This window comes from Nanorana parkeri, unplaced genomic scaffold, assembly GCF_000935625.1.
Source record: "Nanorana parkeri isolate BGI_ZX_2015 unplaced genomic scaffold, ASM93562v1 scaffold743, whole genome shotgun sequence".
Classification (NCBI taxonomy): Eukaryota; Metazoa; Chordata; class Amphibia; order Anura; family Dicroglossidae; genus Nanorana; species Nanorana parkeri.
The window spans coordinates 441,307-457,454 of NW_017307011.1; the positions used below are offsets into that span (position 1 = coordinate 441,307).

The window sequence follows — 16,148 nt, forward strand, 5'->3', positions numbered from 1 at the left end:
CAGGTCACACCTAGCTAACAAGCTCATTTGATTGTGTGTGGCAGTTACCCCCATCCCTCTGATTTGTGCTTTGGACTAAACTGGTTATACGAGTATGAAAAAACTTGAATATAATCCGGTCAATGTTTTTACAACTGCTAGGATGCTTGCTCGTGTGGTACGCCCCATACACTATCCCAGATGTTTTACCTCTCCTTCATAACCATCATACAAAGTATAGAGATGCAGCAACTAGAACCTCACGCAATATATTTTGTGTTTGTCGTTTTTAAACTTACACAAAAACAGCCAATTTAGAAAACACCTCAACTTACCTCATTCCAAGTGGAGGTGGCCTCATACCAGGTGGGGGCATTCCCATTGGTGGGCCCATGGGTGGCCTCATGGCTTGAGGTGGTCCCATCATTCCTACATAAAATGCAATCAGTAATATGCAGATCAGACATGACATAGCATAGTATAGAAGTCAGACTGGATCTCAGAATAATCCTGCTATGAATTCATCAATAGCTTCAGAAGTTGTATTCTCATCACAGATCCCATCCAGCAAAGCAAGAACCTAGACTATTCATACCTGGTGGGGGCATGCCCTTTGGTGGCCTCATGCCTGGAGGTGGTCCCATCATTCCTACATAAACAAAATGCAATCAGTAATATGCAGATCAGACATGACATGGCATAGTATAGAAGTCAGACTGGATCTCAGAATAATCCTGCTATGAATTCATCAATAGCTTCAGAAGTCATAATCTCATCACAGATCCAATCCAGCAAAGCAAGAACCTAGACTATTCATACCTGGTGGGGGTGCTCCTCTACCCATTGGTGGTGGTGGTGGACCGCCATGTCCTCCGGCAGCATACTGTGTTGGGGTACCAGCAATACTAGCTGTGGCTGCTGCCACTGCAGCAACGTTACCTCGACTCTGTGGTGTCATCACCTGTGGGAACAGACACAAGCCATCATTTAAGATATATTTCCTACTGCAGGGCTGGTTACTGGTTAATGGTTAATAGTTTCCACAGGAGGGATGAAACATGCCAGCAAATCCAATCTTAAAAGGGACTATGCAAAGAGCAATGCTTTAGAAAATATCTGCAAGAACTAGGGATGCACCAATACCAGTATTGGTGTGAGCACTCGTACTCTCCCACATGCTCAGATACCGGAACTTCTGGTCAGGGGGAGATCTCCCTCTGACCGCAAGTGCCAAGAGAGCATAGAGCCGGCTTCCTTTCCAATCAGGAAGCCAGGCGGTGGGTTATGATTCGCTGCCTGGCTTCCCGATTGACAAGGAAGCCGGCTTTACTTGTTGCTAGGCAGCCTGGCTTCCTGACCAATCAGAAAGCCGGACAGCACCTCATGACTCACCGCCCTGATCTGGTGTAGCCACTTCACTTTCTGCCCATGAAGAGGCCAAGGCCCTCAAAGAGCGTGACATAATATGCTCTGGTGGTTATAACATTTTGTAGATCATAAGCTTGTGTGACTGCTAATTTAATCCACCTTCCTTTAGAGCTTCTGGAAGCTCTCAGGCCCTCTTTTGGTCCTGAAAATAGTATGAACAGAATTTTCAATTTCCTGATGCTCAGACTAGTTCATGTACTCTAGCCCCTAATGAATGCCGAAACTTAAGGTGTCAGCGAGTCCCTCATGTCCCCACAGAGAATAGAATAGGAATGGGGGATCCACCCCTCTCTCCTACCTTAGAGCTGCTAGCACCAGGATCCACCAGATCAGATAATGCTGCTGTAGAGAATGAGTCTGCTCCAAGGGCCCCCTGCCCTGAAGACTCCAGCGCCCCGCTTCTGACCCCTTGCGGGTGTGAGAGCCGCAAGGTTCTTTATCCTGCTACCTCCCCCATCCTGGACCACCAAAATAGAAATTCGGTTGCTTTGGAGGCAGTCTATTGCACGCATACCACAATGACAAACATCAATGTCTTGTAAAGCGGCTTCCTTATTCCATGTATTGGTACAAAATTAGGGAATTACCACACCCGGTGTTCTGTGAAAATACTGAAACTACTTCAGGTAGGAAAGCCGGGTCCGGATTCAATACGATTTTGCCCGTAAGAATTGTGCAATAGGGATCCAAAATCGACAAAGCGTACACGTCGCTGACTCTCCTAGCTGAAATAACGCTACTAGCAAAGCCATTTTAAGCAAGAGGATTTTAAAGAACATGCCCCAATTGGTTCAACTGAGTTTCTAGGAAAGCCTGTAGGACTTTATGATTTCCTCACAGCCGTGACTAAGATGTGGCTATAAAAATGCACCAAGTATAACCTTGGAAGATAATACGATGGCTGAGCTTCATAACTGGTAATGCCGTCACCAAAGCAGAACACCGTTATCTTGTAGAAAGCATAGTTCCATAACTATACTAAGTATGAACTCGGATGATAATACTAACCTTCATAACTACAGAGCCACCGTATTGAAACGGTCATCAGTTACCGTGTAGATATGAAGAACTCAGATGAATCCCATACTGAGATTCCCTACTACATCACAACCAATGATGCATTACTGAATCGAGTCAAGGTCCTAAGGTATAGCAATACAAGTGCATGTAGAAGGAACACAGATGATATTCATAACCACCTCATGAATCAATGCTTACATTAAGCAGTCAAATGGTTATCCCAGACAGTATATAACCACCAATAACGAAAGGCATATACATATATACTGAGATTCACACCTGCCCCATGAAACTTCTTTTGGTCAGATGGACTGTCCTGGGAGCCCCCATCATGAGTACCTCAGGACCCCTGACCCTGTATGCCATACGCCATGCCGAGGGAGGCCCCTGCTCACTAGCATGAAGGCCTAGCTAAAACAACAAATGTTACAATGTCCTGCTTGGCCGGAGGAAACAAACTGAGGGATGCAAGGCATGTGATCTTTTTAATAGGTGTGGGTGATGCGTTTCCTGTTCTGGTGGGAGGAGCCTATCTCTGATGCGGTCCTGGAAGGTGACTAGAGAAAAACTTCTAATTTTGCATAGGGAAAAGGTGGTGTTGAGGCCCAGAACTTCCTTCTTCCTAGTCTGTGCCTTTCACCTCAACCAAGCCATTCTCCTGTCCCTCCGCCAGTCTCCAGTTCACCAAAATGAAGCCTCCCACAATTTTTGGCATCTTACTCCACTGCATGCTTTTTGTAATCCCAGATAGTCCCATCTCAAATTAGTTCAGCCAGACCATAATCCTAGTTCAGCCAGACCATAATCCAAGTTTATAGTCTCAAATTCCACCCTTCTCTCTCAAGGCCCATTGCTGGATTTGAGTGCTTACTGTATTGAGGGCTTTCAGTATAAAGCAACTAAGATTTGCATGGCTGCCGCCTGGTCTTCTGATCAGACATTCACCAAGTTCTACCAGGTGACATGCCAGCCTCAGCTTATGCCAGCTTTAGGTGTAAGGTTCTTCAGACACTCAGCGCTTTGACATGCAAGCAGTGCCTAGTTCTCTTTTACTTGGGTCTGTCAGTTTGCGGTGTTGCTCACACCTCTGTTGGACACCCCAAAGTTTAAATACTTTGCATCCTTTAGTTAAGGATTTTATGAACAAAAAAAAATAAAGCCTTCTGCTGCTGTCAACAGAATGGGGAAGTGCACTGCTTCTCATGTGGGATGAGGGGTTCATTCATTTCAGCCGAGAACATAGTTTTCTTTAATTCTTTATTAAAAACAATTTACAAAAGAAAGTTACAAACATCTAACCACAACAGTCCCATGACGGCAGAACAAAAGAGCTAGAGAAGAGCAAACAAGTCTACAGGTGACTTGGATCATGGCCTGGTGGGCCTCATGCCTGGTGGTGGAGGACCTGTATAAAAAATAAAAGGATGAACAAAGTTTAGTTAAGAGCCAAATTAGGATATTTAGTATTACTAAGTCTTCAAACAAACCTGTGAGCTTACCTTTTATAGTAAGATGGTCCTATACTCCAAGCTCCCTTCCCCCCAAAACCCCGGCAATCCCTTATGCAGTCACCAACCACAAGTTCAAAAGTATCTCCTCCAGCTACATGATCCTAGCCTAGTGTACACCAGTCACCCATTGAAACTGGTGCCCAACAAGGCTGCATGGTTGGCAGGCGTTGATCTTTGCCTATTCATGTACATTGGGTTCTCTGGTGTCCTTAAAACCCGAGTTGAGCCCACAGGTTTACTTTAAAATATCCACCCAAAATGTTATTGTAAACTAGAGTGGAAAAACATTGCAACATCTGTTTTTTTTACGGATCTATGGGCCTGTGTTCAAGAAATTCCAAGCACCTGTCACACAGACATAGGTTTCAAACAGGATGTTAAGAAAAAGAATCAGGAACACAGCAATAAAAAGCAGACAGGTTCTAGCCTTTCACATGCCAAAACATGTTGTTGTAGATTTTCTATGACTTCCTGTCTGGGGAAGATTCTCACCAGGACAGCAAGGGGGAATCTCTAAAGCTCTCCACACAACTATATACCTAGGGCCTGCCTGGCTACAAATGGATTGTATCCTGCAGGTGGATGCTCAGATTACATAGTTTTGGTAAATCTTTGTGGATTGTACAACAGTGTAACATGTATGGTGAGGTTATGAGAACCCTGGCCAGGGGATGCACAGACAATAGCAGTGGTGCAGAGTATTTGGACGAGTACTCTTACACACCCAAATGCTCTTGTGCCTGGCCCGATACTTAAGCTTCCAGTACCAGGAAGCTGGGCAGCGAGTCATTATGCGCTTCCTGATTGGCCAGGAAACTGGCCCCATGCTCCCTTGTGACGAAGGAGCTGGCTTCCCCACCAATCAGGAAGCCGGACAGCGTCCGACACGTCGATTGGCTTTCTCATTGGCCAGAAAGCCAGCTTCATGCTCCCTCGTCACCTGGTGATGAGGTAGCATTGGCCGTGAAGCCGGCTCCATTAGGAAGCCGGGGGGCGCGTCGTTACGCTTTGCCTGGCTTCCTGATTCACCAGAAAGCCGGCTCTATGCTGTCTCGTCACCTGGTGACGGGGGGCATAGAAACGGCTTCCCTGCTAATCGGGAAGCCAGATGGCGTGCCATTACATGCTGCCTGGCTTCCTTAATGGGAGTTAAGGTTAAAAAAAAAAATCATTACTTGATACCAAAAAAATTATATCGGCTCATCCCTAGTTCTATCCAAAAAGTTACCAATGCATAAACATTACAGGTCACACCTAGCTAACAAGCTCATTTGATTGTGTGTGGCAGTTACCCCCATCCCTCCAATTTGCGCTTTGGACTAAACTGGTTATATGGGTAATTTCTAAGTTAATCCTGAGAGTATGAAAAAACTTGAATATAATCCGGTCAATGTTTTTACAACTGCTAGGATGCTTGCTCGTGTGGTAAACCCCACATGCCCCATACACTATCCCAGAGAGGTTTTACCTCTCCTTCATAACCATTATACAAAGTATAGAGATGCAGCAACTAGAACCTCACGCAATATATTTTGGGTTTCAGTCGTTTTTAAACTTATACAAAAACAGCCAATTTAGCTTTTATGAAGATTTTAGAAAACACCTCAACTTCTTACCTCTCATTCCAGGTGGAGGTGGCCTCATACCAGGTGGGGGCATTCCCATTGGTCCTCCCCTGCCTGGGGGCATGCCCATTGGTGGACCCATGGGTGGCCTCATGCCTGGAGGGGGTCCCATCATTCCTGCATAAACAAAATGCAATCAGTAATATGCAGATAAGACATGGACATGTCATAGTATAGAAGTCAGACTGGATCTCAGAATAATCCTGCTATGAACTCATCAACAGCTTCAGAAGTCATATTCTCATCACAGATCCCATCCAGCAAAGCAAGAACCTAGACTATTCATACCTGGTGGGGGTGCTCCTCTACCCATTGGTGGTGGTGGACCGCCACGTCCTCCGGCAGCATACGGTGCTGGGGCACCAGCAATACTAGCTGTGGCTGCTGCCACTGCAGCAACGTTACCTCGACTCTGTGGTGTCATCACCTGTGGGAACAGACAAGCCATCATTTAAGATATATTTCCTATTGCAGGGCTGGTTAATAGTTTCCACAGGAGGGATGAAACATGCCAGCAAATCCAATCTTAAAAGGGACTATGCAAAGAGCAATGCTTTAGAAAATATCTGCAAGAACTAGGGATGCACCAATACCAGTATCAGTATTGGTGTGAGCACTCGTACCCACTCACAAATGCTCAGATACCGGAACGCCTGGTCAGGGGGAAAAAAAAAAATCAGTACTCTATACTGAATAATCAGCATCGGTGCATCCCTAGGAAGAACAAATAAAAGCTCATCACTGAATATTTTCTCCCGTGGTTATTGGGACACTAAATTGCATGTCGTTTCTTACCTGCTGTGATGGTCCTCCCACACCTCTGACGGGTCCTGCCAAGCCAGCAGGAGCTTGTGGCATAGGAGCACCAGCTGGCACACCTCTACCAGCTGCTCTGCCAACTCCTGGTCCTCCAGCTGCTCCAGCCAAGGGTACCCTAGCAATACCAGTCTGCAAGAGAAAGAAAATGGCACCTTAAGCCTGAGCCGCTGGCTATGGTCATTGTAAACACAGCCTATATACCAAAGCATGAAAGTTATGCATTATCAGGTTACTACAGTAACCAGGCAAAGCATGAAATACAAAGTTATGTATAAAAATTACGGTTCCCGTCAAAGTATTTACAACTTTCCCCCCGTCTTATGTAACAGACACCCCTGTAAGAAAAGTCTTGCTGAAGGACCCACTCCAGCCCATGACTGGATAATAAAGCATCAGCACATTGACCAGGTCAACTACTCAGTTCCCAATATTAGATGGGACAGCACTTAATGATCCAGTAGAGCCACTGACTGGTAACCATTGTGCTCCCTCCCTCTCCTAGTGGGTGCTGTTGTGCCGGGCATTACAAGAAGCTAATGAAAAACGTTTAGATCCACTTTAGGTTTGTTATACGTTCCCATTTACACTGCATAACTAAGACAATTGCTGCTTATATTTGCTTAAAGAGAACTAAAGCCAAGCCTTTTTTTGGCTGCAGTCCTTTTGGGCCAAAGGAGTACGGTACATTTACTAGTGTCCCCTTATGATCCAATGCCAGCATCTAGCAGGCTACTGCTCCACATGCTGGCAGCGTAGAGCTGCGCCGCAGTCGGGAAAAATCTCAGTTGGTCGGGATCCACCCGCTGCCTGACAGCTGGCTCTGGCTCTCTAGAGCCAGAGCTAACTGTGCCCACCCCCTCCCCTGTCTGTCCCTCCAATGAGCACTGGCGAAAAAGGAGGGAAGGGGAAAAACCACTGCAGACAGTGGTGACTGACAGTCACCACTCTTCAGGGAGAAGACTAAACTCACAAACAGTGGTTTGTGATCGCTCAGCTCTCAATCAAAAGAGCCAACGTGCAATTTCACTTCCAGAGCAGGAATTTCAGCTTGGAATTTACACAAAGGCATTCAAAAGAAACAGCTAAAAAGGTAAATAGATTTTTAAAACTTTGTTTGGGTAAGCCCTGAGTGGGAACACAAACAGTGGCATTTTCTCAAGTTTGACTGCAAACGTGGAACTACATTTTTAAAGAACTATGGGGTTAGGGCTTTTCCCCATGGTGCTCCTTAGGGTAACGGGAGGACGCAAACTAGCGTCCTCCCGCCATCCTAAGCTCAGTATACCGCGAGCTACAGCCCGCGGTATACTGAGACGCCGGAACGGATCCCGACAATTCAGCTGACTTTGCCTATCTAGAGGCAGAGCCAGCTGTACCCACCCCCTCCGTCCGTTCTGCCAGTCAGCGCTGGAGGATCGGACAGAGGAGGAGAGTATCCCTGCAGGGCGCCGTGAGTGACAGTCACGGTTCTCTGCACGGATAGATCGAGAAGTGAGCGAGCGACGGTATGCGTTTGCTCACTTCCCGATCTATTGAGCCGACCTGTGAGTTTGATTGTCACAGGTTGGCTCAGATTATGAGGCTGAGTGAAAATCACTCACCTCATAAGTCTCCTTTAAGGCACTTGCCAGCTGTATTTACATAACGCCACCATGACAGCTTTTTATCTGCCCAGAGTTCAGCTTCAAAAGAGCAGTTATACTTTATAAAAGCAGAATTATACTAGCAGTAGAAAATGCTGCAGAATAAAGAGACTTGGGCTTACGTCTTTTGGTGGTGGGCCTTCTACTGTCATGGATACCAAGTTCTCCCCTCGTAGTAAAACCAACCCTAGTACCCTCTTCTCTTCCCGTTCTGGCTGTTTGGAGTTCTTGGGCCTAAAGGAAACAGGACAACATTAGCAGGTGCAACAGGTAGGTTATAGTTTAGATTTTATTCCTTTACTACACCAAACAGAACACTTACTTGATCTTCCTAAACTCGTCGCAGTCACACAGTATAAGATTCATATGCTTGTCAAATGCTTTGAAGGTTCCAATGAAGATGCGACCATCTTGCAGAATGCAACGCATTCTGAAATCAATGTGCTGCAGCATCTTGCTGCTTTTCCCCACCGTCTGAAAGAGAAATCATATACAAAGCCTTATAAAAAAAAAAAATAAAATAAAGTTTCTCATGCATCCTGTCTTTAATTGCCGTGTGCAGAGATACAATACCAGTACTATATCGGTGCTGATGGAGTATTTGGGCGAGAACTCGTACTCACCCAAATGCTCCAGTCAGAGGGAGATTTCCTCTGAACGGCAGTGCCACGAGGGAACATGGAGCCGGCTTTCAGGCCAATCAGGAAGCAAAGCGGCAGGTCATGACTCGCTGCCCAGCTTCACGATTGGCTAGCTTTGGTCAGGAAGCCGGCATCCCAGCCAACCAGCATCAAGCCGGCCAAACAGCATGAAGCCAGCTTCCTGGACAATCAGGAAACCAAGTGGCAGGTCATGGAGGATGAGCACTATTAGTAAGGTTAAGATGAGGCACTTTATGGTACAGCAAGTACAGACTAGCTGCAGAACCTGCCACCAAACCAACTTAGTCTTTAAGGAGGCACTTCACCATCAGTGTTCCTATAGTCATAAAAAGAATTAGGGACCTTAGACCATTGCAGTGGAGGGGGAGAGAGGCTCCTAGGACCAAAGAGCAAAACGGCTCGGAGGATTGAGTGAGTATAACTTATTTTTGACCCTAGACAAAAACAAGCAGTTAACCCCTTGCAGTGTGTGGATAGCCCCACTGCAAGGGTTAATGGGATTTTTGCCCAGAGTTCTGCATTAAAGGCAAATTCCATTATTTGCAAAATAAAAGTACACATATTGCAAAAAGAAAAAAAAGAGTGCATTTATTTTTTTGCATTGCAGCCAGAGTCAGCTCCTGCAGACCCAGGTCCATACAGAGTTCCAGACCTTCAGTGTAGGGCTGCAAATAATGATTTTTTGCATAACCGACTAGTTGGCCAATATTTTTTTCAATTAATCGGATAATATAAAATAAAAATACCATCTTTAATTTAAAATAAAATGCACAAAAAGTGTCACAAAAAAGTTTACTTCGGAAGAAAACTGCATGCACAATTTTTTGCAATCGCACAGCATCATGGTACAGCACGTTCCAAGGCAGATCGCACTGCGGGTGGGAGGAGTGCTTGCACGCATTTGTGGGGGACTTTACTTTTGTACTTAAAATTTTTTTTAAATCTTTTTGTTAACTTTATTGCCATCACATGGTAGGGCTCAAAAGCCCACTATGAGGTAGCACACTGGAGGTGACAAGCTCTCTTTAAGGCGACATTAGGGGTCCATTAGACCCCTAGGGTCAACTTTCAACTTCTAAGTAGCTAGTCAAGCACACATGGCTAGATAGCTTCGGCCAGGGAATGTAAACAGCAAGTAGGGGTGGGTGCAATAGCCAGTTCGCTATTGCAATTTGAAATAGCATTGTGGTGGTGGTGAGAGGAGACCGGCTGAGATGAATCACCTAATCGATAATGAGAACTGACAACGATTCTCATTATCGATTAGTAGTTGCAGCTCTACTTCAGTGTTATCACAGGACTACAATGTAGGTGTCACTACAAGGTAGGTGTCACTACTTGTACTCCCCTGAAAACTACAAGCCCCCGTGCCGCAGTGGCAGATGGAATTTGTAGGTTTTTTTCATTGAGAGCCTGTGAACGGATCTGAGAATGAATGACATTGTGAGCATCACAGCCACACCTTGAATTTAAAGATGTCCAGAAGCCTGCAAAGAGATGAACCCCACAATTCAGATAAGTGTGGCTGACAAATGGCATCATGGGATAGCCAAAAGCACCAGTGCGTATCACGAAGGTGCATCAAGCGTGATCAAAGTGTGCGCTTCTACGCACGTTCACACTAGAGCTGCAGCTAACGATTATTTTCAAAATCGATTAGTTAGCCGATTATTAAGTTCGATTAATCGGTTAATCGGATAACACCAGGGTGTAATAGAAACACGCATTCCAGGGATCCAATGGGAACACACGGCAAGCATAGGAAACAAAGTCCCACACATGAGCAGGAATGCATGTTCCCACTGCACCCTCGTGTAAATATGGGTGGAACATGGTATGAAAGGCGGACTAATCCTTTAATTTCATGGGTGAAGATCTCGTGTTACATTTCCTGCTCCTTTTCTTTCCAAAAATAGGAGAAAGTCACTAAAAATACAAGACACCATGGTGGCTGTGGCCAACAGCGGTACTATCCCATCTCAGATAAAGGCCTTGTACATAGGAGTCTCATCTAGGACCTGATTACATAATGACTATATTAGAGGGAATAGGAAACTATAGTTTAAACTTTCATTTACAATGTGTGCCTGGTCTCCGTTGTACTGGCTCAGTGCTTAGCACACGCCAGTCAACATCCACTCGCTATAGAGACAACAATACCGCCATTACTCCACATACACATAACATACAATACACGGTCACTCTGAGGAGCGGATATAACTCTACAACACACAGGGCTATATCCTCCAGAAACAATAGAATCCGCCGCCCTCACCCCATTAGGTCCCCCTCTCCCGTACTCACCATGGCTGCAGGTCGGATGCCGCGGATTCGCGACCGATTCGGGGAATGAAAAAAATTGCACCAGGAGTTATCCTCCTTCGGCGCTCTTTATACCGGAAGCGCTGTGTATAACCGGAAGCGATGCGTTCAACGTGCGCTCTAAAACGGAACCATAGAGAAGTAGTTCCGGAATGCGCCTCCTACTGCTGTGTGCTGTACATAGGGGAGCGCCCCCTGCTGGCTGGACGATATATGTACAAGGAGAAGAGACTTTCAGGACTTCATAACACGCTGTGGCTTCATTCAAGTCTTTATTGCTCTTCGGTGTTTCGGATTCTGCTCCGATAGATTTTCGATTTGGAAATTTTCATTGCTGCCAAGATCCCTCTTTCAATTGTAGCTCAAATAGGCCATCATGCACAGACCAATGTCGATTTTCATAATCGTCCGTTAGCATTACTGAATCACCGAATTTCACTGATCAACAGAATGGACTTTCCTTTGCGCAAGTGTTCTCGCTGCAATACGTTTTGTACAAAAACGCCACTAATTCATTGATTTTCGTACAGTTCAAAAAATGTTCCGGTCGAGGAAATTCGTCCAGGAGTAAAGTAAGTGAAATCGTTGGTGTCCCATCAACTGATCGATTGTCGTTCGAAGAATACTATCCATGGACGATTTTCCGAATGGAAATCGATAGGTGTATGGGCACCTTTAGAGTCTAGGCCATGTTCACACCAGGGCATATCGTAAACACGTGTCAAATATGCACAAAAGTGCACGCTTCAACGTGCGTCCACGATACGTGCGCAAACAAGGAACGTGCTTGCGCTGCTATTACTAGATAATGGCACCCAAAACGCATCTGAGCAAATGCGTTTTTTCCACGTATGTATGAACGCACAGAAGAAAAACCCAGAACGCATGTCGTCACATTTGCAACATGAACTACCTTTCAGTGTTTGGCTCGCATCCAGGGACCCAATGGGGACGTGCAACCAATTGTGGAAAACAGAGTCCCACGCACAACGCTTACTCCCAACAGGCTCTGGTGTTGACGGGGCCTTACTGCTTGCTGGATATGTACAGTACATTTGCACATTATGGCACGCTTACCATCAGTGCTGGGACAAAGTCATTCAGTGCCCGGGGTGAAGATACCAAACTGCGCACCCTCCTTTGTCATGGGCACGCCCAATTGTCTTCTGCAGCTGGCAGCCTACTCACAGTTGCAACCAATCTTGTCTCAGTATTGCAACACAGCCCTTAGCCCTCATTCACACTAGAATGGTCCGGCACGTACAGCTCCGTGCTGCGTGCACGGCCGTATCGGGCGGCTCCCAGGAAGGACGGGTGCTGCGTGTGCTTAGTACGCAGCCCCTGTCCTTCACTATGGGAGTACGCGGCCGTACTGCCTGCAGCAACCCAATTCCATTGTGTATCTGGAATACAAAAACAAAGATATACATATGACTATGGGTAACGTCACCACTTGTCTGTCATGCTAATGGTGGCAAATAAATAATTTACATTTAAAGTGAGCTTAAGCCACAGGTTATCTTAAACTGTATGTGAAGCCAGTAGGATATACTGTGGTAAGGTTAGAACCTCTGTCAGATTTGTATTGTTATCCATGCACAGTCCCCAACTGTCCCTCATTGGAACCAAATCCCTCTGTCCCGCTTTCCTCCTCAGTTGTCCCTCCTTTTAGTCTATATAAAGATGTATCACTTAAAGCGATATTAAAGTCAATATGATTTTAAGCTATTTCAAATGCTAATGAAATCTCGTACAATGGATGCAGCTCCTTGATGTATAAACGTTTTAGTTTTCTGCAGAATCAGCTGGATTCGTTATTGAAAAAAAGTTTGAGAGTTTAACACTACTGTATCAAAAGTGTTTTACTGCACCAAATATTTCCTCCGACCTCTAAAGGTGGCCATACACATTACAACCATCGCACGACTTTCGTTGTGCGATGGTTGTAAGGTAATTAAAATCTCGTACGATCTGCCCATCTTGGACAGGCAGATCGTACTTGCGATCATCGCAAGCGGCGGGGAGGGCTTCCGATGATTCCAATGCTCAGCGGGCAGTGTTTGCTTGCGCACACCGACCTGTTCGACATTTGTCTTCCGAGCACGCCACTGACCCGCCGAAAATCGTACGATTCTCAGCGGGTTTTCGAGCGTGCTCGGAAGACAAAAGACGTGCGACCGTACAGTAGAAACGGTTGCACGCCTTCCATACACCTGCCGATTATCGTACGGTTGCGGTATCACCCGCGATTATCGTACGATAATTGGCAGGTGTATGGGCACCTTAAATTAGCGCAGTTCCCATTGTACAATGCCCATAAAAAGGATAAGTAGACATGGCATGAATGTCTTCATTCGTCGTTGCCTACATATTCTAAGCTACAAATTGTCCCCCTTGCCCATCTCAGAAAATTGGAAGGTATGTCTATGTGCCCACTGTGCAGATTGGCCCTCGCAATTGTTCTTGGTGTCCATTGTCTCCGGTAAAGAAAGTGATGGGAAATCCCACATTTTTGAGTTGTCACACGAACAGGAGGTGAAGGGAAGACTTACAATAGGGAATCTTGTTCGGGTGACAACCGTTGGAGAAAGGTTATCACCTCCTCATAATTCCTGCTGGACCTCTTGGGAGGAAGTGAAGGGGAACTCCCTTTAAGGCGGACCTCTCTCCCCCGTCATTTCTCTTTGTCTGTATATAGCCGCGTCCTGTTAAACCTCTCCTCCTCTCCTAGAACTGGGTTGGCCATCTTGACATCATTAATGACAAGCTTCTTTTTCCGCATTTTCACTGTCGGCCCCATGATCACGTTAGTGGTAGATCTGTGTAGAAAAAAACAATAAAAGGGCTTTATCCTGCAAATCTCACGAAATCTTGTGGAAAAGACCATTCATCTGTTTTACAGTATTACCCGTGATGGACTACAATCTCAATACAATTAGTAAACTAAATGTGAGATTGTAGTCCATCATAGGAGTGAGCTTGGAGCGGTGACTACTTTATAACACACACAGGGAACATGGGGAACAAAAGTAGCCGCCCTCCCGAAGGAAGGACAATATCAGCACCAATTCAGAGATGATTGGAGGATCTACAGCCGAGTGATACACAAATAAGATACATTTTTGCTAATAATTAATGTATTTGAATGCATTTTTAAGATTTATTTCCTGAATGTAGTGTCACGTTAAAGCTTCTTTCCACTTTGTGTTTATTTTAAAGGATTTACCTACTGTAACATGCAGGCAAATAAGACCTAGAGACCAGTTCTTCCACAATCTCATAAACGTCAACAACCCAGCATGAAAAAAGGAACACGAAAACAGTACACTGTACACCATCACTTTCCATGTTTATTGTGATTACGTGTATTTCTATTTGAGGGCAGAGAAAGAACTTACAGGGTGTAGTCATATGTTCTTCTGTTTATCTGTTTATTTTCTCAAGGCTAGGAGAGTTTGGAACACCTCCATGTATTATCGTCTGAGTAATACTATAACAATACAATATTATATTTATTCTAAAACCTCAGGATTATACAAAGCCTAAGGCCCCAACCCAACATTTTACTTAAGGCCTTGTTCACACCAAGCGCGTTCCAGGAGCAGAGCAGAGCAGTTACAGACCGGATCAAAACTGCGTCCAATGTATTCCAATGGTATTTTGGGCTCTTTTACAGAGCATGTAAAAAAAACTGCAGCAAGCCCTATTTTACCTGCTCTGGAACGCATGTAAACGCATCAAAAATGCACACAACTGCCCTGAAACGCACTAAAAGCCCAAATAATATTTTTTTTTTATTAACCAAAAATGGCCCGGAAAGCATCAAAAACGCGGCAAAAACGTGGCACAACCCACTGCACTGCGGGTGCAGAAACTCATGCAGATCTGGTCTGCATTTGATGTGAACAAGCCCTAAGGGTATTGTTAAAGGAGAACTATGAGGTGAGTGATCTACACTCATCCTCATGGTTTGAGCCGACATGCGGCATTGTAACTGTCACACGTCAACCTTATAGATCAGGAAGTGATCGAACACATACCGTCGCTCGATCACTTCCCGATCATCTCCCTGCAGAGAGCGGTGACTGTGAGTCACCGCTCCCCGCAGCGATTCCCCCCCTCTCCGATCCTCCAGCGCTGACTGGAGGGATAGACGGGAGAGGGGGCGGTCACAGCTGGCTCTGCCTCTAGATAGGCAGAGCCTGCTATCAATCAGCCAGCTGGGTGGATCTCAACAGTATTGTCAGTAAACGTCCCGGCTGCGGCGCTTTCAGCATATAGCGGACAATAGCTTGCTATATACTGAGCTTTAAGGCACCGGAGGAGGTTAGTATATGTCCTCCCGTGACCCCGAATAGAACTATGGGATAAAAAGGTTACCCCATAGTTCTTTTTTAACACCTTCTTGCTATTTTTCCCAAAGGCAGGAGAGTTTTTAATATCTGCAATCACCATCTTCAGGTTATTTTACTCTTAATATTAAGTGGAGCTTTGCGCTGTCGAGAAACGTCATCCCCTGGCCGGCAGAGCTAGATGTTGTGTAAAGAAAGCGAAGGCACGGAATACGAGGCCCACAACTGGGAATTTAGAAGTAGACAAAACAAGGGAAACAGATTGTGAGAAAGTGAGTAAACGCAAAGAGAATTTCAAAAGCAAATTTGTGTCTTTTTGTTGTGGTTTTTGGCAATTAGCCCTCTTGCTAAATGCAGATCTCTTTTTTTCCCCTTTGTTTCCTCTCTCACAAAAACACTCCTGCTCCTTCACAGGCTACACTGGCAATGGGCCCCGGGCTGCTTACATAGGCTCATCAGTACAACAAAAGCCCTACCCTGCTAAACAATACTATGTAACTGCAGATGAGCTTTTCTTGGGTGCGGTGGTGTGGGGGCTGTGTTTGGGTGTCTTACTTGGTTTCAGCACATTTGCAGTCACCCTGTGCTAGATCAGATGAATATTCCACAGATGGGGGTTAGTTTATTGTTTGTGGTTTCATTATGAATTAAGTAAAGTGATAGGGTCAGGGAATAGGGGGCTTTATATCCAGTTTTTTAGTTAAAGTAGAACTCCGGGCACAAAAGCTTTCATTTACGTATATACGGTACTTCAGTAGTCAAGGATATGAATAGTCAACTATATGAA

The 16,148-nt window shown here is 45.3% G+C and overlaps 1 protein-coding gene across 1 annotated transcript; it reads right to left on the reverse strand.

The window, feature by feature from the left end:
* Positions 1–3,660: 3,660 nt before the first annotated feature.
* On the reverse strand, positions 3,661–11,111 carry SNRPB (small nuclear ribonucleoprotein polypeptides B and B1). Its single transcript, XM_018564295.1, has 7 exons — positions 10,992–11,111; positions 8,348–8,499; positions 8,148–8,259; positions 6,359–6,511; positions 5,852–5,990; positions 5,555–5,680; positions 3,661–3,832 (listed from the first exon to the last, which is right to left on the reverse strand). Exons 1-7 carry the CDS (start codon positions 10,992–10,994, stop codon positions 3,795–3,797), a joined length of 723 nt encoding a protein of 240 aa, XP_018419797.1. The 5' UTR covers positions 10,995–11,111; the 3' UTR covers positions 3,661–3,794.
* Positions 11,112–16,148: the final 5,037 nt, after the last annotated feature.

Coding starts and splice junctions, on each gene's coding strand:
- SNRPB (XM_018564295.1), bottom strand. Junction 5,991..6,358: donor TGGGAGGACCATCACAGCAG/GTAAGAAACGAC, acceptor CTGTTCCCACAG/GTGATGACACCACAGAGTCG. Junction 3,833..5,554: donor ACCTCCACCTGGAATGAGAG/GTAAGAAGTTGA, acceptor TTTTTTATACAG/GTCCTCCACCACCAGGCATG.